Source organism: Mesoplodon densirostris, chromosome 9, assembly GCF_025265405.1.
Source record: "Mesoplodon densirostris isolate mMesDen1 chromosome 9, mMesDen1 primary haplotype, whole genome shotgun sequence".
NCBI classification, from domain to species: Eukaryota; Metazoa; Chordata; class Mammalia; order Artiodactyla; family Ziphiidae; genus Mesoplodon; species Mesoplodon densirostris.
The window spans coordinates 109,069,241-109,094,915 of record NC_082669.1 but is presented as its reverse complement, the minus strand read 5'-3'; the positions used below and the strand labels follow the sequence as shown (position 1 = coordinate 109,094,915).

General features: G+C 47.1%; 2 protein-coding genes and 1 long non-coding RNA gene across 17 annotated transcripts in view; 2 read left to right on the top strand and 1 right to left on the bottom strand.

Moving 5' to 3' along the window:
* Positions 1-5,210: 5,210 nt before the first annotated feature.
* Positions 5,211-6,841, bottom strand: CCT8L2 (chaperonin containing TCP1 subunit 8 like 2). The gene is given in 4 exon segments (XM_060107760.1): positions 5,211-5,383; positions 5,386-6,203; positions 6,205-6,694; positions 6,697-6,841. Coding segments are annotated over 4 exon segments (1,626 nt in total).
* A 773-nt stretch (positions 6,842-7,614) lies between these two features.
* LOC132495621 (uncharacterized) lies at positions 7,615-8,640 on the top strand. Its single transcript, XR_009533320.1, has 3 exons — positions 7,615-7,698; positions 7,906-7,960; positions 8,338-8,640. It is a non-coding gene; the product is annotated as an uncharacterized LOC132495621 (long non-coding RNA).
* Positions 8,641-15,202: 6,562 nt separating this feature from the next.
* KMT2C (lysine methyltransferase 2C) overlaps positions 15,203-25,675 on the top strand; it is a 294,763-nt gene continuing 284,290 nt past the window's right edge. For all 15 annotated transcript variants that reach the window (XR_009533406.1, XM_060108762.1, XM_060108749.1 and 12 more), the window contains exon 1: positions 15,203-15,582. Coding sequence is in view for 14 of the 15 variants with exons in the window: in XM_060108762.1 (XP_059964745.1) it covers positions 15,422-15,582 (161 nt within the window). In the remaining variant the exon portion in view is untranslated. The remainder of the gene's footprint in view (positions 15,583-25,675) is intronic.

Genomic DNA, 25,675 nt, shown 5'->3' with positions numbered 1-25,675 from the left:
TTTCATATTCTTTTCCATTATGGTTATCACAGGATATTGAATATAGTTCCCTGTGCTGTACAGTAGGACCTTGTTGTCTATCCATTCTATATATAATAGTTTGCATCTGCGAATCCCAAACTCCCAGTCCATCCCTCCCCCACCTCACCTCCCCCTTAGCAACCACAAGTCTGTTCTGTATGTCTGTGGGTTTGTTTCTGTTTCATAGATAAGTTCATTTGCATCATATTTTAGTTTCCACATATAAGTAATATCATGCGGTATTTGTCTTTCTCTTTCTGGCTTACTTCACTTAGTATGATAATCTCTAGGTCCATCCATGTGGCCAGGAATGGCATTATTTTATTCTTTTTTATGGCTGAGTAATATTCCATTATATATATATATATACCACATCTTTCTTATCCATTCATCTGTCAATCAGCCAACTCAGTTCTTTTTTTTAAAATTTATTTTATTTTTGGCTGCATTATTCTTAGTTGCAGCACGTGGGATCTTTTGTTGTGGTGCGTGGGCTCTTCATTGTGGCGCGCGGGCTTTCCCTCTAGTTGTGACGCAGGGGCTCAGTAGTTGCAGTGCACAGGCTTAGATCTCAGACCAGGGATCGAACCCGCGTCCCCTGCATTGGAAGATGGATTCTTAACCATTGGACCACCAGGGAAGTCCCCCAGCCAAGTCAATTCTTGATCTCCTCCTGAGGCACAGGGAGACCTGCCTGCTCTCCCTGGAGAGCCCTTTCTTCCCTGCCCCTCCCATACTGTCATTTCTGCTCCATCCTGTTGGCACTCCTTGGGGGCTCCAGGTTGCAGACCAGAAGCAGAGACTCTCCTTTGTTTTCAGACCCTCAAACTTTCCTGGAGATTCTACTGCCTTTTTCCTCATCTCACTGCTTAGAGCCCATGAGGAGGTGAGCAGAGCCCCTCTCAGATCCTGCTGGCATCTCTCTCATTCTCCCCCAACCATCTTCCTCTCCCTCCCTCCCCAGTTAGGAAGGAGATCTTTAGCTTGGTGGGAGGGGAGGTTGATATTTTGGGAGAAAAGTTGACTCAGCTACTTTTGGAATCACAGAGATTCTTAGGTTTCTGTGTCTACTGCAGGTTTTAGCATTTTAGCACTTTGGGGACAACTTTCCCTGGGGTAGTTACCTTAGCAAGGAAACTGAGTATAAGGGGAAATTTTCAATAAATCAGTGGGAAGTAGCCCATCAGTAAATACTTAACAATGCCACACCCCTCACATCATGGTGAAGCATCATGCAGAGTTGGTCTCTATTCCAGAAAGGTTCAGGCAGAAATGGGAGGGGCCTGGGGCTACAAACATGTATTTATGTCAGTCCAGCTGACAGGGGTACAAACAAGTCTTCTTAAACTAGTTTCGTTCATTCGCAAAAGAAATGGTTGAGTCCCTGAGCCCCAATCTTCCCTTTTCCTCCCATTCAGATGTCCCAGTTTGGAAGTCTTCTGTTTTCTCTCTTGAGTCTTAGCTTTCTCTATCCTTTGGCCTCTGCACTAAAGGGATTTCAGACTTGTAGGCCTAGAAAGCAGAGCTCCTGCTGTAAGGGGATCTCTTGAGAAAGGCCTCTTGGGAAAAGGTCCAGAAATAGACAAAGGATTGGAACAGACTACTGACAGCTCTTCCTTGTTTCAATCTTTTCACAGTTTGCAAGCAATGACTTTCGTCCCTTCAGGACTCCAGGATTTGTGTAGGTCCCACCCAGTCTTGGGTCTGTGCTCGCAGGTGCCCAGAAGTATGGGGTAGTTCTCCCAACTCAGCCCCAGTCTTCCCCACCCAGGCCAGCCACCATCTTCTTCATCCCCCAGGACTCAGAAGTTCTTGTTTTCAGTCCCTGTTTTCTCCTGATCTTATTTCTTTGCTCTCTGCTTGCTGGGTCAACTCAGAACCCCACAACGCAATGTCACTAAATTGGAAGGTTTGGGGATAGAAGAACAGACAAGTCCACCGGCTGCAAGTTTCATAGAGAATGTGCTCTCGAAATTGTTGTTTTTGAAATTCAGCTGCTTCTGGAGCTGAAGACAGCACATCTTGGAAGCAAAAGATGTAGCCAAGTCCTTGGGCCCTTGGAGAACTCGAGACGCTGCATCCTAGGAGAACTTGACTCTGGAACCTTGGAAGCAGAATCCAGACAGACCTGGTAAAATTGAGGTCAAATTCTGGTCAATTTCTCCATAGTCAGTAGAAAAGACACAACTTTATGTCTGATTCAGACATTTTTACACTTAGAATGCTTAAAGATGATGTTAAAAGGATACTTGATTTCTAGGCATAATCAAGATAGAGCTAACTGGGAGTGTAGCTTAGATCAGTGCTTCTCAGACTTTAATATGCTCCCCAGTTACCTGGGGATCTTGTTAAAGTGCAAATTCTGACAAAGTAGGTTGTTGAGGGGCTGGGGGCAGCTGAGATTCTGCACGTCTAACATGCACCCGAATGATGCCAGTGCCGCTGGTTCAGGGATCACTGCTAAGTAGCAGGAGTTTAGAAGGCGGGCTTTAGGGTTGGAGATGACCTTCAACTGATGCTAAAAAGAACCTCAACAGCCAAACACTTTGAGTTCATACTGAGCTCTCCCTTCTGGTCCTCTTCCCCAAGCTGTGTCTGCTAGCTGCCCATGGTAGTCAGCTCAACCATTGTATGACGTTTTCTTCTCTTCTGGAGCAGCTAATGCTCTTTATTTTCTATTTTTTGGCCACAGTGCACGGCATGGCGGAACTTCCCTGACCCTGCACTGGAAGCACGGAGTCTTAACCAATGTACCACTGGGGAAGTCCTAAAGCTCTTTAGATAACAAGAAGGGGAAGCCAGCTCTGGCTTGATCAAGCAGATTTATCTGAAGGATACTTCGCAGTTTACAGAACTGAAGAGCTGGCCAGCTAGTCATGGACAGATGGGAACCAGGGTGATTCAGGGGCCTCCTTAGCACAAGCTCTAGGACCTTGCCAGCTTTCCCATGAGATGCCTGAATTCTCTGGGTCTTTAGGTTTCAACCTGGGGTTAGATGTTTTTACCTTTAAAGCCCTTAGCATAAGCCAGTTACATTTGTATCTGCCATATATTTCTTCATCACTTGTAAGGCTGTCCTTGCTAATTCTAACTTGTGTGTATATACACATATATATATGTGTGTGTGTTTATCTGTCTGTCTAGGGGAAAAGGAGATGGTAATGTTACAGTATGATTTCTCCTGTTATCAAAAAAATCACTCATATATCAAATTTAGGGCACTTAAAAGATACTAAGTTACATGTTTGGCCTTCTTATGTCTTGGATATATAACTAAAATGTTCTCTGTGAGCAAGAGCTGTCTTCATTTACTTATTTTATCTTGCAAAGTAAACATGCCTTTTTGTCTGATATAAAAAACACTAATTGTAGGGACTTCCCTGGCAGTCCAGTGGTTAAGTCTCCATGCTCCCAATTCAGGGGGCACGGGTTTAATCCCTGGTCAGGGAGCTAAGATTCTGCATGCTGCGTGGTGCGGCCAAAACAAACAAACAAACAAAACAAAACACTAATTGTAAATTTTCAATTTACATTTTGAGACATACTTTCTTCATAATCATAGGGGTTATATCTCTGAAAACATTACAACAGAGGAATTTGGGGCAATAAAGTAATGAATAGGAGAATGGGTTTTCCTCTTCTATTTACTGTGTACACTTGGCCAATTACTTAATTTCTCTGAAGCTCGATTGTGTCTCCTGCAACTGAGAGATAACAAGCTTCTTTCTCATAAGTTTGTTTTGATGATTAAATAAAATGAAGACAAAGTGCTTTTGAACTGCTTTAAAAAGTTACCTCTCTCGGGGGCTTCCCTGGTGGCGCAGTGGTTGAGAGTCTGCCTGCCGATGCAGGGGACATGGGTTCGTGCCCCAGTCCAGAAAGATCCCACATGCCGCGGAGCGGCTGGGCCCGTGAGCCATACCCGCTGGGCCTGCGTGTCCGGAGCCTGTGCTCCGCAGCGGGAGAGGTCACAGCAGCGAGAGGCCCGCGTACCGCAAATAATAATAATAATAATAATAATAATAAAAAGTTACCTCTCTCTATCATCATCACTATGGAATTTGAGACTCTATGAGAACAATACGGACCCTGGGCAGGGGAGAAATATGACAGCACTTAGTTATATTCGCTAAGATATAACGATGAAGACACAACAAGGAAAGACACGTTAAGGATGTTGTACAGATATCACTTATTACTATAAGTTAGTAATAACGAGTATAGTTCTATACATTTTCATCTGCCATCCTTTGTTCACTAACAGCTTCTCAGGATTTCACTTCTGGGTTTCAGAGAATCTTTGCAAATTTGTTTTGCGTTGTTGCAGCTACTATGCCTGCTATAAGACAATTGTTTCTTGAGTCTGGTTCTCTCTACAAATGCTTAAGCTTCTTTGCTTTGATTCTAAGAGACTGCAGCTTCCCATCACCTCAGTTCTGTCCCTACGTTCAGCTCTTTTCCCAGAGGCAGAGTAACTTGGTTAAGTGGGAAAGGTTTTGGGTAACATGTTCCCAGCTCTGCTCAACTGCTCTTTACTGCCCAGGGGTATCTGGGCATAATCACAGCCTGGCCAGGATAACCTGGTACTAGGCGCTCCCCAGCACTCCTCACCTACACTGGAACGGTAGTGCGGTTCTAAGGTGTGTGTTCTTATCTTTTGTTATATATGCCAAGGATGCTTTTTAAAAAATATATTTCTGCCTGCCAGCTCATTTTCCTCCTTTATATTGATTTTTTGCCTGAAAATAACATTCCCTTCTTTTTCCAAATAATCACAGCAGGAATGAGCGGCCACTCCTTTAAGCTGAAACTGAGGTTCTCAGATTGCTAAAGTGACATTTAGACAGAAATCCTAGACATTTAGAATTCATGCGGGAATACTCAAAACAGTTGGGAAGAGATACCTGCCCTTTTCTGCATCCCCAAAATTCAAGTACTCAATTTAAAAATCTTTAATAGAATTGAATCCTGGAGGAAAGAACAGAATCTGATGGAGAGAAACAGGAAATGAAAAAAGCCAAGAATCTGAAAGGAAGTAAATCAATGGAAAGGACTTTAACGGTTATGTTGTTTTTATCTAAAGAAATGGACTCAAATAGCAGCAAATGTGGAGGCAATACAAGGCAACATTCATTTTTGGGGTGGCGATGCCTTCCTTGGCAACCCCATTTTGTTGAGGATTTTGCCACTTATTTGTTCGAAGGACTCCTTTTTTTCACGGGGTATGGGCGATCCTTTGCCTTCTTATGTTCAGGTTTCAGGTCCTGGTGAGGCGTGGGACTTTTCTTGGCTACTACAATGTCATCGCTGGTCAGGAGCTGTAGTACCACGTCAGCCACGGCTTGAAGTCCTTGGGCTTTGCTATTAGGGTGTCCCACACCTCTTCCTGGGCCGCATTTATTATCCCTTCGACCTACACTTCTATCAGGAAGTTCCCAGCCTGGTGAGCTCCGTTCATTTCTGCCATCACGTCTGAGACGGCTAAGCCTGCCTTCTCTGCCAGGGTTTCAGGAAGAGACTGCAGGGCCTGGGCAAATGCCAGGAAGTTGGGACCACTGGGCCCTTCCAGTTTGGTTCCTTTCTCTGAGAGCATTTTCGCCAGAGCCACCTCTGTGGCCCCAGCTCCTGGAAGCAGTCTGGGATCCTGGCATAACTGGAAACAGGCATCAATGCCCTGGTAGGCAGCCTGCTCTGCACCCTGTAGCCCCTCAGCAGTGGCCTCCCTGAGCACCAAGGTGAGGGCAGGGGTGCCTGGAGTTTCCCACTCAAATACCACAGCCAAACCTTCTCCCAGCTCCTGCCCGTACACCCGCTGACACTTCCCTGGCTCCAGCGGAGGAAGCAGATAAGGCATCAGAGGTGTGCCAAGCACCTCGCTCAGGTACACCATCTCCCGCCGGAACTTCACCTGAATCACCATGAGGCCGCACCTGTCAGCATGCGTTAGCGTCTCCTCGTCAATTTCCCCCCAAGCCACCACCACGTTAACAGCCGCAGCTGCCGGCTGGGCCCCCTGCTTTTCTATCAGCCTCTCGCCGCCCTTCCTGAACTCGGTCAGGTCATCAGGACTAGAGGGACGAGCCGTGGCCGGGGCATTGGGCCTGGCGGGCCCGAAGGCGCAGGCCATCAGAGCCGCCCTGGCGCCGCTCATCACCATGGCCACCTGGCCGCAGGGCTTGCCGGGCCAGGCCGGGGAGCAGGCACGAGTCCTCCAGCCGCGCCCTGGGCAGCGCACACACGCGCTCCGGCCGGAAGCCGCCGTCCGGCTCCCGGGTGGCCCAGCACGCATGTGCCACCATCTTGGTCAAAGAGTCCGTCTGCCGCAGCCTGTGCGTGTTCATCACCGAGTGCAGGGCCCCGAACGGGTCCTCCAGAGGCCCCAGCGTCCGGATGGCCAGGGACGGCAGCAGGGCCAGCGTCTCGGCGGCCGCCGTGTCCTAGGCCTCCCGGAGCTGGGCGCGCGGCAGGCCGGCCCGCAGCAGGCGCTCGGCCTGCGCCAGCAGGGCCTGGGCCAGGGGCACCACGAAGGCCGTGCCGTCGCTGCTCTGCTCCGCCTGGCTCTGCGCCGCCAACCGCAGCAGCCGGGCGGCGGGGTGCTCCAGCTCCAGCACCCGGAGGATGGCCGTGGCGTACCTCGTGACCACAGTTTCTCCTTTGGCGGTCACCAGGAGCTCTGCCGCCCCTGGGGGCCGTAGCAGGGCTGCAGGACTCTGGCCAAGGTGTGCGCCGCGGCCAAGCTGCTCAGCAGGTGCTTCTTCTTGGCCGCCGGCGTCGCCAGCCGTTCGGGCAGCTCAGGCGCCGAAGGGGCTCTGCCGTCCATCGCCCGCGGGGGCCCACCCGGCCGCAGACAGGCGCTAGAACAGCAGCGAGGCGCCCCGGGAGGAGATCTCTGAAGCCCCTCAAGAGGTCAGTGGGAAAAGCAGCCAAATACCCATCAACTGGTGCCTGGAGAAGCCGGCGCTCTGGGCCCGGGCGCAAGGATGGTCTGCTGAGAGCTGAGCCCTAAAACCACCCCCAGACTGATCTGAAAAGGAACAGGGCCCTTGGGGCCTCTGGGGCTTGGTAGCTGAAACAGATCTGATCTTGATTAAGTCACAAGTGGCACATGGAACCAGGGCAGGGAATGAGGTTACAGAAGGATGGACCCTGAGTTGGGAGGCCCTGGGGCAGGCGGAAGGCAGGCCCGGTTGTCCCCCAGAGGGGGGACACGCGTACCCGGGGCCCCAGAGTTACATTTAAACTTCAAAGACAGGGAAGAGGAAACCAGGTGAAAACCCACCCACTTCAGATTCCTGGTGAAGCTGTGGCTCCCGTTGGTTGGTTGGTTGGTCTGGGTCTTTTTTGTGTTTTGAGAGGGAAATTGTTTTGTTTACCTTCTCATGCAGCACTCTGTAACCCTAGCCACGTTTGGTTACCTGTACGCCTCAGCCTCTTTGGCCACCTTATCCGCTTGTGTCGCTCATCAGGTTCCTTAAGGTGTCTGCTGGTCCGTTTGTCTTTCCGGTTGCAGATGTGTGAGGCTGCACAGTGTGGGACAACTCTTCCCAATGACGGTGATGACACTGAGCTGGCAAAGGCAGGTCAAGACAAGGGAGGGAAAGAGGCTGACCGCCCGCAGACAGAGTAATAGACATGGACGCAGAGTAGTGAAAGTGACCGGGAAGGCAGCGAGCCAGAGTGAGTGGGGCTGGGGCTGGGGCCCTCCCACCCTTACCCTCAGCCCTTAGAATTTGAGCTCCCTCCTTCCATCCTCCCTCCTTCCTTCCTTCTCTTGCTCCCTCCTGTCCTCATATGGCACCTACTGGAGTAATGATTGCTTCTTTTTTAGTTTAACAAATATTTATGAGCATCTACTCTGTTCAGTGTACATCTACTCTGTTTCAGTGGTCACAAAGACGGCAGGAACGTGAGACCAGTGAGGGGAAGAGATTGGTACCAAGTGAGTACAACTTCCTTAGGTGTTGGGCAGAGCAGCAGCAGGAAGTGATGAAAATATCTATTAAGATTAGGGGAGGGCTTCCCTGGTGGCGCAGTGGTTGAGAGTCCGCCTGCCGAGACAGGGGATACGGGTTCGTGCCCCGGTCCGGGAAGATCCCACATGCCGCGGAGCGGCTGGGCCCGTGAGCCACGGCCGCTGAGGCTGCGCGTCCGGAGCCTGTGCTCCGCAACGGGAGAGGCCACAACAGTGAGAGGCCCACGTACCGCAAAAAAAAAAAAAAAGATTAGGGGAGGACTTCCCTGGTGGTCCAGTGGTTAAGACTCCACACTCCCACTGCAGGGGGCATGAGTTCCATCATTGTTTTAATATTTCCACAGACAAGAAGATAGAAAGAAAAGGAAAAGAGTGTCACAGTGAAAGTTAAATACAATTAAGGCTAAAAAGGAGATAAATTTGGGCTTCCCTGGTGGTGCAGTGTTAAGAATCCACCTGCCAATGCAGGGGACATGGGTTCGAGCCCTGGTCCGGGAAGATCCCACATGCCGCGGAGCAACTAAGCCCGTGCGCCACAACTACTGAGCCTGCGCTCTAGAGCCCACAAGGCACAACTACTGAAGCCCGTGCGCCTAGAGCACATGCTCTGCAACAAAAGAAGCCACCGCAATGAGAAGCCCGTGCACCACAACGAAGAGTAGCTCCCACTCGCCACAACTAGAGAAAGCCCGTGCGCAGCAACGAAGACCCAACGCAGCCAAAAATAAATAAATAAATAAAATAAATGTATTAAAAAATAAATTTGGAGAAAAAACATTTTCTTTGCAAAGCAACTCGATTGCTTTTGTAAAAATGATATTCATTATACAACTTAAAAGGAAAAAATACAAAGAAGGTAAATGTCATTTGGAATCCCAGCCCAGAGACAGTCATTGTTTATATTTGGATGAATATTATTACTTTACACACATATGCATACATAGCTTGTGGATTTACACAGTTTTACATATGTGAGTTATATGATACATATTGTATATGCTTGTCTGTAATAATTTTCCCCTTAATGTTATCTTGGCTGACAAATGTTTCTAAGGAGGTATTATGTTGTCTGAAGACTGTGGACAGCTTTTTTTTTTTTTTTTTTTTTTTTTTGGCTGAGCCTTGTGGCATGCAGGATCTTAGTTCACCGACCAGGGATCGAACCTGTGCCCCCTGCAGTGGAAGTGCAGAGTCCTAACCACTGGACCACCAGGGAAGTCCCCGTGGACAACTATTTTGATTTCTTTTGATTTTAGAGACTCCATTAGAAAAGGCGTGATCCTCCCATGTCCAGGCTTCTGAAAGCCAGTAACACTGAGAGGACTGTCATAACAAACGCTGGTTGTAGGGGGCAAAGAGGACTTGCCTGTTCCCTTATAGAAAAGTAAATTATAACAACAAAATGTAGCAAAGTATTCATGTATACCTTGTCTATAAAGTTACAGTTTCTTTTTTCAAGTAGACTCCTGTAAGGGATCATCTTAGCTCTTTTTCTTGAAAGTAACATACATTTTCCCATTTATTTCACTTATTCAACAACTCTGTTGAGCCCCTGCTGAGTAATAGGGATAGAAGGTGAATAAGGCAGACAGCTAGTGTCGTCTCCAGTGGGCTTAGGCTGGGATACAGACAGTTAAGTGGGCAATTCATTACAGGGCATGAGAACTGTGATGGGGAAAGCACAGGTGTTGTAGAAGCATCCAGGGGGACACATAACCTTCATCATGGGAAGAACGGTGGTCAGGGTGAGGTGAAGTCTAAAGAGAGCTGAAGGGGAAAAAAAAACAAGAAGTGGGAAATGGCCAGGTGAAAAGGGCTGGCGGGGTGGGAGGGGTTGGGACAGCCTGGTGAGGTTTGTAGCGCACCAAAAATAGGCCTGAAGGCTGGAGCTCCTGGTGTGGTGGATAGGAGAGGAACACTTTGGCTGGAGGGTAGCAGGGACTCCCCAGGACCCAGTGAGCCACGCCAATTTAGAATTCAACCTGAAGGGTGACGCATGGAACTGTAAGTTCCATTTCCATTGTAAAAGTAGATAATTTCCTGCTGTGAAATCCTTACCTGTGTGACTACACAGCACAGGGGAAGGTGAGGATCCAGTCATTGCCTTGCACCCTTAAAGGCACTCAGCTCATTACACCCCGAACAGTAAATTTTGTTTTTGTTTTTGTTTTGGTCGTGCTGTGCAAGGCATGCAGTATCTTAGTTCCCCAACCAGGGATCAAACCCGTGCCCCCTGCAGTGGAAGTGTGGAGTCTTAACCACTGGACTGCTGGGGAAGTCCCCCAATGGTAAAGTTTGGACTGAAATTTTGTAGAGGTACCTCTACAAAGATCAAACTAACCAAGGAGCTACTAAATCTCAATTTTACTTTTTTACTATGTGGACACTGTCATTGTTAAATTCACATTGATTTTATTTATTCTTTGGATAAATTGATTAGATGTAAAATAAATGTAAATAATTTGTGCATGTGGGTGGGTGTGCCAGGAAGAGTTTGCATGCAGTTAATACATATAAAAATTTCTAACAACATAATTTTGATCTGCTAAGGTGGGTAGGCATCAATATAGACAGTTTGGTGGTTGTATTGGGTTGAATAGTGCCCCCCAATATTCATACTCTTCCTGGAACTTGGAGTGTGACCTTATTTGGAAATAGGATTGTTGTGGATGTGACTAATTAAGATGAGGTCATACTGGAGTAGGGCGGACCATTAATCCAATATGGCTGGTGTCCTTACAAGAAACACACACACACACACACACACACACACACACACACACACACACGCGGGAGAACATGGTGTGTGAGGAATAGACACATAGGGAAGGTGGCCATGTAATGGTGGGGGCAGGCTGGAGGGATGCACCTGCAAGCGCAGGAATGCCCAGGAACACGGGCAACCACCTGAAGCGGAGCAAGGCCTGGGACAGATTCTCCCCCAGAGCCCACCGCGAGGGGCCAGCCCTGCCGACACCTTGATTTTGGACTATTAGCCACCAGGACTGTGAGAGAATACATTTCTATTGTTTTAAGCTGCCTGTTTGGAGTAGCTTTTTTCTTTTTCTTTTTTTTTTTTGAGGTACGCAGGCCTCTCACTGCTGTGGCCTCTCCCGTTGCGGAGCACAGGCTCCGGACGCGCAGGCTCAGCGGCCATGGCTCACGGGCCCAGCCGCTCCGCGGCATGTGGGATCCTCCCAGACCGGGGCACGAACCCGCGTCCCCTGCATCGGCAGGCGGACTCTCAACCACTGCGCCACCAGGGAAGCTCTGCCTCATACTCTTATACACAAATTATTTTTGAAGGTGATTGTTTTATTTCCTTCTCAGATTCTTCCTTTTTCTATCACACAGGTACATGGTATGCATTACTGAAATAACTTATGTAAAGCAATATGAATTTATAAAGCTAAAAATGCACTATGGACTAAATATGAACTAATTTTAAGTGGTTGAAATTCTTTTAAAAACTTTTGTTTGTTTGTTTGTTTGCGGTATGCGGGCCTCTCACTGCTGTGGCCTCTCCCGCTGCGGAGCACAGGCTCTGGACGCGCAGGCTCAGCGGCCATGGCTCACGGGCCCAGCCGCTCCGCGGCATGTGGGATCTTCCCAGACTGGGGCACGAACCCGTGTCCCCTGCATCGGCAGGCCGACTCTCAACCACTGCGCCACCAGGGAAGCCCTAAAAACATTTTTTTTGACTGAAAAATAAAGGACAAAAAATGATAGCCTATGACTGCAACTTTTTAAAGTGCAATTTTAACAGTAAAAATATGAACACAAATCTTATAAGATCTAGCATTTACATTTTGAGCGGTCTTTTCACACAACTGTAAAAGTTTGGTTCCTACAAAACCCTGAGGAATTTAAGACTTTATGGGAAAATAAGGAGAGGGATAACATTTAGTAGTGAATCTATGGGAAAGCCTTATAAATACTTTCACGTTCACTAAAACAAAGTGATAAAGACTGCTCTCTCAAGAAAGACATCAAGGACATTTTATAGGCCTTCAATTAGTAAGAATGTCTACTGTACCATGAATTTTTATTCACGGTCATTTGTATGCTAGACACTCTGAGAATCTCCTTTGCTTACAGTGTCATGAGATGTTGCTTTTTCTTTTTTGCAGGTAACAACCCTTACTCCCACTCACATTTTAAACATTTAATACATGTTTATGATTATATTACATGTGCTCTGAAAGATTGATGTATCATAGAAAAATGTAATATAGAAAGTGAAAGTCCCTTGTAATCCAGTCCTTTAGAGATGATTGCTGTTAACACTTGGGTGCATGTCTACCATATTTTTAAAGTGCCTATTTAACGTGTACTTATTAGAAGGTAGACATTCTTTTTTTTTCTTTTTTTTTGCACTTGGTCCTTCCAGATGCTCATTGTCTTTCTGGTTTTATAGTTTTGAGGAACCTACCTCAGCTATCTGCCTCCTGGATTTTTGCCATTGTGGTCTCAGAGCTGTGTAATTTGGATGACAGAGATGGAAAAACCTTTGAAAGACCCTTATTTAAGTTGAATAAGTATTCCCTGAATACTTCCTCTGCATCCTGGGTTATATTTTGTTTGCTCTGCCCACAATAACTTCACGCTCATGAGCCTCCTATCCGTCCTTTTAAAACAGTTCCCAACTACTTGTCTGCTCACAGTAGCCAAAGGAATGGAGACTGAAGGCTGGGTTTACTTTCATCATCTTTTATCTTTCCAGAAGTAACACTGCACAAACTTCTATTTCTACCCTTCCATTTATTCTACCCACTTTTCTGTTCCCAGTCCCTAGTTGTTTCCTTTAAGAACTTGTCTCCAGCAGGAGTGACTTGCAATTTGCACATTCTGGTCCTTAAATTCTCCCAAGTGCTGACAAGTATACTGAAGTAAATTGTCCTGATGTGGAATTTTGTGCATATGAAACACACAGTTGGAAATGACTCTTCTAATTTCAGTACTGAACACAGACAAACATTTGGATCGATAATCCATTTTTTGAAAGTGTACTTTATTTAGTGTAATGTACAGAAAATGAAAAAGTGAGTAATAAACTTTATATCACTTCATAAATGTATCTTCATAAATGTATGACTTCATAAATTAGTCATGCATATGTTGTATTTTTATGTATAATAATAGTCAGACACTTTTAATTTATAGTTTTCATTTACCAGGCTAGCTTCTCCCCAATCTCAAATTTTAAATTTAGTAAGCTTGAAAAAGCCAGCAGGAACTAAACCTTTAAGGGATTCAAACGACTGTCTTATTGTGGTCCTCACTTCAGCCCTTTCAAGAAACTATGCTTTAGTCAGAAGAGGCTCTGGAAACTGTGCATGTTTGCCGAAATACACACAAATATACGGTTCAGAGTTTATATTCTGGCTATTGGGAAGGGAAGGCAAACAACACAGCAGGAAAAACCGCGTTTTATTCTTACCTTACACTAGAACTGTTGTGAAGATGGAAAGAAATCATAATCAGAAAGTGCCCGGGGTGTCCGGCCTAGAGTCTAAACCTGTAAGATGATAGTTTACCCCAGTCCTTTTGCAAATGGTTGATAGGTCGTAATAGTTTTTCCCAATTCAAATCTATGTTTTTCACTCCCCTAGAGAATGGGAAGGAAATCAGAGAAGAGTACATTGTCCAAGTGTTGGTCCCTGTTAGAATAAGGAGCCCAGAACTCCCCACCTGTAACTCTCCTTCCTTCCTTCCTAAGCGCACATGTCAGATCTCGGACCCTAGCAGCCCCAGCTTTCCTTCACCGTTTTTAGGTAGTGTAAGAGGTGGCTTACAAGTCCTTCCATTTTTGTCTCTTTGTCACAACACACCCAACGTTAAAACCAAGTTGTCGGTGTTTTACTGGTTCATTATGTCTCTCAGCACTTTATCCCTCAAAATGCCGTCGTTCTTTTTGTCTGACAGCTTTATAAACCCTTTCCGGATCATTTTTAAAACAACGCTGTAATAACGAAAGTATCCCTGGAACTGGAGTAGAACGAAGTTGCACTCCATTTCTTTTCCTCCACCGACGCGCATTACAACGAACGAACGCTGAACGTGCGCCCGGCAAAGCCCCTCCGGGCCGGTCCCCGCGCCCCGCCGGGGATGGGGGTGGGAGTGGAGGCGCGGGGCGCGGGGGGAACCCGGGCCCGCCGCGCGCCGGGGCAGGACAAGCCTTACACCCGCCCGCCAGTCCGCGGAGGCCGAGCGCCTGTGGAGCGCGGACGCGGCCCGTCTCGTCCTCGCTCTCCCTCCGCGCACTCCCCGGACCCCGATCCCGGATTCGCTCATCCGCAGCTTGGCGCTCTCCCGAGCCGGAGCCGGAGCCGGAGCCCCAGCCGGAGCCGGAGTTGGAGTCGCGGCGCTGCCCGGCCGCCGCGTCAGAAGAGGAGGGAGCGGGGGCGGGGGAGGGGCGGTGAGGTCAGCGGCGGCGGCGCGTCCGCGGGCGGCGCATGCGCGGAGCGAGCCCCGTGAGTGGCAGCGGCGGCGAGCGGGGGGCGGTGGGGCCGGCGGAGTGGGGGAGGGGGCGGGGGCGTCGCGGCGGCCGTGTGTGGGCGAGACGGCGGCGAGTTTGAGAGGTCTGTGGTGCGGGGGCGCTCTGGGAGACCCGGCGCGGCCCTCGCGCGACGGCCACCGTCGAGTGTGTGTGTCTGTGTGTGGTACACGCACACCCGCAAAACTTCCTCCTCCCCTGCCCGGAGGGCTGGCGCGGGCGCTGAGGGGCCGGCGCTCGCAAAGCCCGGAACCCACAACAACTGGAGCAGCTGTCAAAACTTCGCCGCCGCCGCCGCCGCCCGGCCTGACACGGCCCGCGCGGGGGAGGGGCAGCCGGCTGGGGGCGCGACCCCCGCCCGCCCGCCCGCCAGCCGCCGGCCCGCCGCTCCCCGCGCCGCGGCCCCTTTCTCCTCCCCGCCGCGGGCGGCCTGGGGGAGGGGCGCGGGCGGAGACCCCCGGGGCCGGCGCCCTTCGTGCCCCCTCAGTAGCCCCGCCCCGCCCGGCGCCGCCCGCCCCGCACTCGCCCGGCACCCGCGCCCGCGCCCGCACCCGCACCCACACCCACACCCACACCCGCACCGCCCGAGGGCCGCCCGCCCGCCCCGCCCGCACCTCCCCGCCCTGGTCCGGCCCCTCCCTCCTGCCCGCCTGCCCGCCGCGCCCCGCCCGCCGCCCCCCGCCCGGCCCCTGCGCGCCGAGGTGCGCGCGCTCGCGCGTATGTGTGTGAGTGCGTGTCCTGCTCGCTCCATGTTGCCGCCTCTCCCGGTACCTGCTGCTGCTCCCGGGGCTGCGGGAAATGCGAGAGGCTGAGCCGGGGAGGAGGAACCCGAGCAGCAGCGGCGGCGGCGGCCGCGGCGGCGGCGGCGGCGGCGGCGGGAGGAGCCCCCCAGGAGGAGGACCGGGATCCATGTGTCTTTCCTGGTGACTAGGATGTCGTCGGAGGAGGACAAGAGCGCGGAGCAGCCGCAGCCGCCGCCACCCCCCCACGAGGAGCCCGGAGCCCCGGCCCCGAGCCCCGCAGCCGCAGACAAAAGACCTCGGGGCCGGCCTCGCAAAGATGGCGCTTCCCCTTTCCAGAGAGCCAGAAAGAAGTAAGTTGAGTGTGAGGGAGCCAGGCCGGGAGCCAGCCACGGCGCCGGCCCGGAGCTGTCACCGGCGCGCCCGGCCCCGCCGCCCCCGCGCGCCCCCGGCCGCCCCCGCGGGGTGGGGGTGGGGCCCGCGCGGGCCGCGCGGCTCGGGCCCGGGGCGCCCGCTCCGCGCCCCGCGCCGGCGCCCGGCCTCCCGCGGCCGCCCGCACTTCCCTCCGCCGGCCCGGGTCCGACGGCTCGCGCCGCCGCCACACTTTACTTTTTAGTTTGGCCCCGGCGCCGGGTGTTCCGTGGCTTCTCTTTTTGGGGAAATTTCTCGTCGATGCCCCTGGGCCTCGCCGGGTCGTTTAGCAGACGAGCCCGGAGCACAGCTGGGTAGTCGCCGGACGGGCTCCCGCTCCGCTCCCAGGCGCTCAGCTCCGGGACGCTCGCCGAGCTGTCAAAACGCCGCGGCCAGGTGGTCCCCCGGCCCGGTTGGGCGGGGGAGCAGGAAACGGACGCAGCCGGAGCTGCTTTTCTTTGTCAGCCGGTCGCTCCTTTAACTTTTCTCGCTCCCAAACCTCTGCTTTCGTGCTTTAATGATACATTAGGAAGTCCTCCGACCGCTTCCCCTCCCCTCCCCTCCCCCAGCCGGGCCCCGCACTGCCCAGCGCCGAGAGCACTAGTCTGTGCGGTCGCTCCGCGTAGGGGACGGAGTGCAGCAAGTTTTGGAAACGTCGCTGCCACCGCAGGCCGATAGCGAGGAGCATGTTCGTTCGGGTCCAGACGGATATAAATGTGGCCGAACTTCCATCGGAGTCGCCACTCGCGGCTGTTACTGGGGGCAGGAGTCGCTCTCGTTTGCTTTTGAGCAGGCACTAGGGCTGTGCGCCTCCGGCCATTCGCTGGTTAGAAATGTCTTTTTACAAAATGGTTATAGGACAACTTTGCCTGTGGATCCAGAAGCCCGTTTCAGTGCCCGTGAGTCGCTGAGCGCTCGTGGCTCTTCAGGCTGCTGCTGTGGAAGGTCTGTGGCCGTCTTTCGGAGTTGTAGGAAGGCGTGTATTGCTTACTCATTTCATTCTATGGTCGTCTCAGGGAACTGGTTAGTGGAAGGGTGCACCGGGACGCCGAGGAAAGCAGCATACTTACGGATAGTCTGGTTTTTTGTTGTTGTTTTTTCTTTTTTTTGATGGGGTGCATTCGTTTAGTAATAGCATTGTTAGGCTTGGTGATACATAGTAAAAATAGTAAGTGTTAACGCAAGGCAGAGAACAGGGTTGTGGGAAACCCGTGAAGCTCTGCACTGGACGTGCTCTTTTTCGCTTTGCTATTCTTTTACTATGAACATGATTCAGGGCCTTCGACTTGCCCTCCATATTTTATTGCCATCTCTTACCTAACTGTGACAAATCGTGAGGGAAACAAGTACAGGATGTATACATTATTAGTTTCTTTGTGATATAGAGTTGGGGTTTATTTATACTAGTTGCATTGTAATGTCTGGTATAAAATGCCATTGTTATTCCTGTATTAACTGAAATTTCGAGAAGGAAGGTGCAGTTTCAAGTAATTTTAAACTTCTTTGCCACTTTTTTAGTATCCTTTAAAGAAACACATACGAAGCCATAGTAGGGTTTTAACTTGATTGCTTCCCATTTTCACTATTTCTTGGTTTCTTTCTGAACATTAATTTGGGATTATAACATGTGTTCGATTTGCTTTTAAATTCTTACCTTAGAAAGAGTAGACCTATCTATGTTGTTCTCACCCCTACACATCCAAGTGTGTGTGAGTGTGTGAGTGTGTGAGTGTGCACACTTCCCCTGAGATTGCAATGAGCTCATTTGTATTAGTGCAGCTCCTGGGTGCACCAGAAGAAAGGTTGGTTTAGGGTATTGTCACTTTATTATTTTAATTTTTACCTCATATTATGAGTGGGAAAAAGGTAGCCCTTTGAGAAGTTAAAACCTCTCTATAGAATGACATTAATATAACAGTAAAAAAAAAACCTCAACACTTTGGAAAATGTTTAGAACAGTTCTAAGTCATAAGAGAGCTTTTTAGATTTGAAAACTGGTACAGCATTCCTTATAGGTAATTAAATCTAGTGGTAACTTTGATCGTTCCAAACTTCTTAGTGAATTCTTTAAAACTAGGTGTGTCTTTTGAAGGAAATGGAATCTCCAGTCGTTTTAGAAACATGTAAATAGAAACTAATATCTGAAATGGAAAGCAAAGAGAGGGGTTTTCAATTGTGTGTATCTGCACTGTATTAAGATACATGCAGAAAAGACCCTGTAGTTAGCTGGGTAGTGCAGACCCTGAAAGTGAAACTGATGTGTAACAAATGTAAATTAGGTTTGTAAATGTTAAAATTATGTGGAATTGCAGATAACTCAGAAATGAAAATTAATATCTTTGTGGAATGCAGTGGAGATAAAGGTGTTTAAATTGTCAGTGTTACTTAGATGGTCAGTAAGTGGGTTGCTTTACCCTAGAGCAGATGCCTTATGACACTATTTTTTAAAAGTAGGTTGTGTATTTGTTTTCGGATTAAAAAAAAAAGGTAACTATGGACTAGTAACTACACATTCTTTGAGTTTAAATGTTTGAATTTTTAGTAATTAGGTAAAAATTAAGCATTTTCTTGTTTTATAGTGCTAGATAATTTTTGTGTTTTAGCACATGTGAAAAGCATATGTGGTTACTGGTTTTACATTAACTATTATTACTTTAAAATTATATTTACAACCTAAAATCAAGAATTTTGCACTGAAGGTCTTAATCTTAGAGGCAGAGTTTGAAACGTAGGTATGTAAATAGGGCAATATCAACTGGAACAGTGAAATTGGCACATGTCTAAAAGTTCTCTTGCACAGTAAGGACTGCCTGTTACTTAGTCTTTATCAGAGGTGCAGGTCTTCCCATTGGTGCAGAAGCTCCCGCTGCAGGGCAGGCACGTACCAGAGGTTGGAGTTATTTTTCTATTAAGGTGAAGGAAACCCTTCCTGAAACTTGGATTTTATCTTTTCTTCCTTAGAGTATACACCCACCTTACTAAGTTGGGAAGCCAAGTGGAGATTCTGCCATATTTCTTACCACGTGAACAAAGTTGATGTCCAGGCTGGGTGGTGTGGGGGTGGCACAGAAGCGGCAGGTGGTGGGGATAGGGTCTCTGGGGCGCTACCCTTGACTCTCTCTGAATCAACTCTTGATACCCTGAACCACTTTCTTTTAAGAGGTCAATTACTGTTATTAGAAAGTCACCTTGAGGGACTTTCTGAGGTGGTGCAGTGGTTAAGAATCTGCCTGCCAATGCAGGGGACACGGGTTCGAGCCCTGGTCCGGGAAGATCCCACATGCCGCGGAGCAGCTAAGCCCGTGCGTCACAACTACTGAGCCCGCGTGTCACAACTACTGAGCCTGCACGCCTAGAGCCCGTGCTCCGCAACAAGAGAGGCCACCGCAATGAGAAGCCCGCTCGCCGCAACTAGAGAAAGTCTACGCACAGCAACGAAGATTCAGTGCAGCCTAAATAAATAATTAAGCTTATTTTTTTAAAAAAAGAAAAGGAAGTCACCTTGAGTATTGCTGTAGAAAAAATTAGGTACAACCAGTGATGTCATACAAGGGACCAGCAAAAAATGGCTCTGCTGCAGGGGACTATTGCTGTTCTATACTTGTAAGCCCCCCCACCCCAAACCTCTCATTTCCATAGCTGTCAACTTGAAATCAGTGAAACAAACAAAAAAAGTGTATTGCGTTATAATATATGCAGTTTCATAAAACAACAGTTTATAGTTGAGACATCACTATTATTTGTGCTTTTTGAGATGATGCAAATTTGTAATTTTTATTACATTTTTCTTATTTTTCAAGAAATTAGATGCAGGGAAATTTTCAATAATTACTGGTCTCTAGCATTTAATGCGCACTGAAATGTTTTAATTTACCTGAAAAGCTGGTCCTGGAATGGCAGCCTCTTTTATCTGTTAGGTGGCCTCATTGTAGTTTGCTTTTGTCCTGTTGTTGGTCTTCTACATGGACTCTCTAGTCTTTGAGAATATGATATTTTTAGTGTAAAATAAAAATTATATTTGGTATAATATGGTTCTTAAAACTTGATAAACATGGATTTCCATGTAAATTTAACTGTATCACAACAGTTTATTTTCTCATTTTGAAAATAGTGGTTTAGTACATTTTCCTATTATCAGTTAATTCTTTTTTTAATAAATTAATTAACACACACACACGTATTGGAAAGTTTATTCAGTATCAGCCAAAAATTATGTTCAGGGGCTTCCCTAGCGGTCCATTGGTTAAGACTCCACGCTTCAAATGCAGGGGGTGTGGGTTCGATCCCTGGTCAGGGAACTTAGATCCCACATGCTGTGGGGAGCGGCCATAAAAAAACAAAAACAAAAAATAAAAAGTATGTTCAGTCCAGATGTCTCATAGATTAAAAACTATATCAAATCCTGTCAGGGGTTTCATACACCTCCCCACCAGGTGAGAGCAGAGAGAATATCTAAAGCTCTCCATAACTAAAAACTGACTGTTTCCCCTTTGGAAGATCAGTGAAGTTTCATGGAAGCCCCTCAGTCATAACCATAAGTGCCTTAAGAATACAAGGTTGGACAATCACTATCTGCCCAGAGGAAATATGACTGTGGCCTGGGGAATAACATGCAGTTTTGCAGAAAGTTGGGGGAGAAGGGAAGAGTTAGAGCAGTGTCTTGTCTCCCCGCAGTGACTACAAATCTGTCGTGGTAGAATTAACTGATAAGGGACTTCCCTGGTGGCACAGTGGTTAAGAATACACCTGCCAATGCAGGGGACACAGGTTCGATCGTGTCCTTTTTTTTTTTTTTTAATTGTTTTGGCGCATCTTTTAATTTCAACAAGATGATTAATCCCTTCCTCCTTTAACACTTTATCATGTTTGTGCTACAGTGGCTATTTTCAGAACTGCTTGGCGGTATAAGTTCAAAAGTTATGGAGTGAAATAGGGATAATCCCCTGCCCTCCCCTCCCCTCCTCCCCTCCCCATAAATGTATGCTTGTGGTTAGTGTGAAAATCTAGTACAAAGATGAATCTTGAATTTGTAGTTGGAAGTGTCAGTCTCTTTGCAGAATTGAAGGACTTAAGAGCACAAGAGAACCAGGAATGACACAGCTCTTTTTGCACTTTCTCTAGAAAAAGCCTCCTGTAAAAGACAGGAAGATTGTTTGCCTTTGCTCCTGCTATTAATTTTGTGATGACAGTAAGTATGTGTGATGCACAAATGCTGCAACTGTTTAAGTCTGAGAAATACTTTTCTGTAACTTTTTAGATCTTTCATTTGGCACTGTTATTCAGAGAGCATAAAAGTGTTAAATATATGCTGGGATGGACACTCAACTCTGGAAGAAGATTCACTGTGGCCAAGAAGGGTCCCCAAAGATTTGGAGGAAGCAGTACATGAATTATACCTTGAAGGGTCGACAGGATTTAAGCCAGATCAAGTGAGAAGAAAGTGTGAAGGTATTTGGGGTAGCAGAGTGAATACAGTTATTGAGGGAAGTGGAAAAGATGTTTTCTTGGTGGGGGGATGACCAGCACAGAGGTTTAAGGCAGGGGTTGGGGCCGCCTTATGATGGCCCTTGAACACCAGGCTAACGGGAGTCCACGGGTTATAAACTGTTCACAGCGACCAAGTAGGTAATGTAAATGAATTGCGTGCAGCTTGTAAACTCCTGAATGACAGCTGACATTTTTAAGGCCTTGGGTTGGGGAGAAAATGGTGAGTAAAAACAGCCTGAAGAGTCCTAGGAGTCTTTATACCTTGCTTAGGAGAAACTGATAGATAATTCTGGCTGATGGCTGCCAGTGAGACTGTGAGACGTTTCTAGATACTCTGGTTTTTCAACAGAGGCTCAAAACTTTGATTTGAATGTGAAATCTCTTGATTTTTAAGTATTTTCTATTAATTAACATCTAAAACACAATTTGGAACTACACCTTGTGGGCTAGGTTTAATCTGTGGACCACGAGTGGACTACAAGTCTTCAGCCTCTGCTTTATGCCTAGATTACTTTATTTTTTAAATTAAAGTTTTATAAGAAGATATTTGCAGTCTTCCTGAGGACAGGAATGCTATTATATTGTTTTGTGTTCTGTGTCCATTTTATACAGTTGAATGTAGGTACTGCCATACTGGATGATTTGATGATGACTGTTTTAGGAAAACCATCCTGGTCATAATATGAAGAGAGGAGTTACATGGAGGCTGAGATACAGGATGTTGCATAGTCCTGGTGTGAGGTGATCAAGGCAGAGGGTAGATTGTTGGTAGTGTGAATGGAAAGGAAGAGAGATTTCAGTCAATGCAGAGGAAAATTTTTGAGTTTCTGGCATAGCTGTCTACAAGATAGAAATGTCTGGGAGTATTTGGGGATTTGGGAGAAGAGTTTAGGAGCTAGATTAGGATAAATGTGATTTACTTGAAATCACTGACAATATGGAGAATGTGTGGAAAATAGTAAGAGGATTAGGATGCTTACTTACCCTTAGGAGATGGGGGAAAAAGGGTCAAGAAAGCCCGTAAAGATGAGAAACATGCTCATGGCAGCAGAGAAAGGTAGAAAACTAGTAGAGAAAAACTGGCAAGAACAAAATGCCCATCAGTGGACTACCATGTCGTTTTTTTTTTTTTTTTTTTTTAACAGTTTTTATTTTAAGTTGAGGTATAGTTTTTTTTTTCAGCCGACATGTCTTTTATAGCTTTATTTTTTTAAAAAATTAATTAATTTATTTTTAGCTCTGTTGGGTCTTTGTGGCTGTGTGCGGGCTTTCTCTAGTTGTGGCGAGCGGGCGCCACTCTTGGTTGCGGTGCATGGGCTTCTCATTGCAGTGGCTTCTCGTGTTGCGGTGAGCGGGCTCTAGGCGCGAGGGTTCCAGTAGTTGTGGCACGCGGGCTCAGTAGTCGTGGCTTGCTGGCTTTAGAGCACAGGCTCAGTAGTTGTGGTGCATAGGCTTAGTTGCTCCGTGACATATGGGATCTTCCCGGACCAGGGCTCGAACCTGTGTCCCCTGCATTGGCAGGTGGATTCTCAACCACTGTGCCACCAGGGAAGTCCTAAATTGAGGTATAGTTAATTTGCAAATACTTTCAGGTCTATAGCAAAGTGATTCATTTCTCTCTGTGTGTGTATATATATTCTTTTTCAGATTCTTTTTCATTACAGGTTATTATAAGATATTGATAGAGTTCCCTGTGCTATACAGTAGGTCCTTGTTGTTTATCTGTTTTATACATAGTAGTGTGTACATGTTAATCCCAAACTCCTAATTTATCATCCACTCCCCCACACCCCTGCTATCCCCTTTGGTAACCATAAATTTGTTTTCTTTGTCTGTGAGTCTATGTTAAATTGAAGTATAGTTAATTTACAATGTTGTGTTAACTTGTTTTGTAAATAAATTCATTTGTATTTTTTTTTAGATTCTATATATAAGTGATACATGATATTTGTCTTTCTCTGTCTGGCTTACTTCACTCAGTTTGATCATCTCTAGGTCCATCCATGTTGCTGCAAATGACATTATTTCGTTCTTTTTTTATGGCTGAGTAGTATTCATTGTGTATGTATACCACATCTTCTTTATCCACTCATTTGTTGATAGACATTTCGGTTACTTCAGTGTTTTGGCTGTTGTAAATAGTGCTGCTGTGAGCATTGGGGTGCATGTATCTTTTCAAATTAGAGTTTTCTCTGGATATATGCCTAGGAGTGGGATTGCAGGATCATATACCATGTAGTTTTTATCAGGACAGAGAGGTAGACCTGTGGGTACCGAAGTGGGAGAATATCTGTGATACATTTGTTGACTTGAGGAAAAAATTTCTGAGAGTTACAAAGCAGTATGTTTAGTCCTAACTCTGTTTTGTAAAAAGCATACAGACCCAAACTATGTATATCTTCTGTCATAGAAAAGGATTTGGAAGGATACCTAATAAATGTACGTGCACTTTCATATGTAGATCTATGCAACTTTTAAAAAGCCAATAAATTGAAAGCCATGATCTTGTTTTACAAATGAGAAAACTTAAGTTCTCGGGCCATCACTGCCTCCGGAGCCACGATTACCGGAATTCGAGTCTGAGCTCTACTGCTTTCTAACGACGTTTGGCCTTGGGAGGCGACTTAACGTTTTGTGCCTTGGCTGCCTCATCTGCAGAGTGCTCACACTAGCACGTCTGGTTGAGATTGTTGTGAATTTATATATGCGTAGGATTTAGACCCCGTCTGGCACAAACTAAATGCTGTTACGAGGCGGTATGATGAGAATTCGTTATTACTGTTACTGCTACTGTTGTCAGTTATCTTCACGTCTTATTCTGACATCACAGAATGCTATTGGCTGACATGTGATGAGGTGCCCAATTCACTCCAGAAACACCACGGTATAGAATAATGTCGTCCTTACGGTGGGGGTGAGGGCATAAAGATCGCTTTTCTGCACAAGATAAAAAAGCTAAGTCAGCAGAAGTTTCTATAGAATGTTTCTTATTATGAATAACACATGAAAAACAACTAAGAGAGTTTCCTAGAAGCTGTATGTGTAGTAATGTTATTACAAAATCATTAAAGTTTTTTTTTTATTACCCAAACTTGTGGATGTTGTCATAGTGGTCTTTTTATATTACACCTCTGCTGACCATGGTTTTCTTAGTAGGTCTCTCTAAATGAGATGTATTATTAGGTGGTTTTAAAATGATTTCTTATGTCTTTTTATACTGGAGCACTTTTTTAAAAATAAATTTATTTATTTTATTTATTTATTTTTGGCTGCATTGGGTCTTCATTGCTGCGCGCAGGCTTTCTCTACTTGCGGCGAGCGGGGGGCTACTCTTCGTTGTGGTGTGCGGGCTTCTCATTGCGGTGGCTTCTCTTGTTGCGGAGCACATAGGCTCTAGGCGTGTAGGCTTCAGTGGTTGTGGCATGCGGGCTCAGTAGTTGTGGCTCACGGGCTCTAGAGCGCAGGCTTAGTAGTTGTGGCATACAGGCTGAGTTGCTCCGCAGCATGTGAGGTCCTCCTGGACCAGGGCTTGAACCCATGTCCCCTGCATTGGCAGGTGGGCTCCTAACCACGGCGCCACCAGGGAAGCCCTATACTGGATCACTTTTAATCTTTGTATCTCAGTGTTTCCCATTTACATTAGAAGCAACATAGTTGATGGTCATAGTGAAGTTTGTGTGGTTTTGTTCTTAATGGCATCCTCTAGTGGAGCCTAGCAAAAAAAACTTCCTTGATTTCCTGATTTTTGGGATCCTAATGACATGCACATGTGTTTGGGGTAAGCACCCAGTTGCATATGAAATAACAATATGAAACATATTAAAGAATAACCATATTCTTTACCTTAAACCTCTCATCAATGAGTTGTTCTACTAGGGTTGAAGCATTTGGTTAGCATGGCCGAGTTTTTTTTTTTTTTTTAATTTTTAAAAATATTTATTTATTTGGCTGTATCGGGTCTTACTTGTGGCACACGGGATCTTCATTGTGGCATGCGGGATCGTTCGTTGTGACATGCAAGCTTCTCTCTAGTTGTAGCATGCGGGTTCAGTAGTTGCAGCACACAAACTCAGTAGTTGTGGCATACGGGCTCAGTAGTTGTGGCGCGCGGGCTCTAGAGGGCACGGGCTTAGTTGCCCTGTGGCATGTGGGATCTTAGTTCCCCGACCAGGGATTGAGCCCGCATCCCCTGCGTTGGAAGGCAGGTTCTTAACCACTGGACCACCACAGAAATCCCGGCCAAGGTTTTCTAATGTTAGGCTTATGTACTTAAGAGAGTTATAGAATCTTAAAACTGGATGAGAATTCCAAGAACGTTTAGTCTAACCCCTTATTTTACGGACAGTTGAGCCCCAGAGAGATCACAGCATGCTAGGGGTCATACGTTAGGGTGTGAACCTGCTCAGTAAATAAGTGGGGAGAAGGTAGTCTGTCATATTGGTCACCCCCAGTGTACGCCTACTGGCATTCATGCTGTTGTATAGTCAGCTCCCCATGTATCTTGGTGAACCCTGTGATTCAGTGGAATGCAGCAAAAATGACATTATG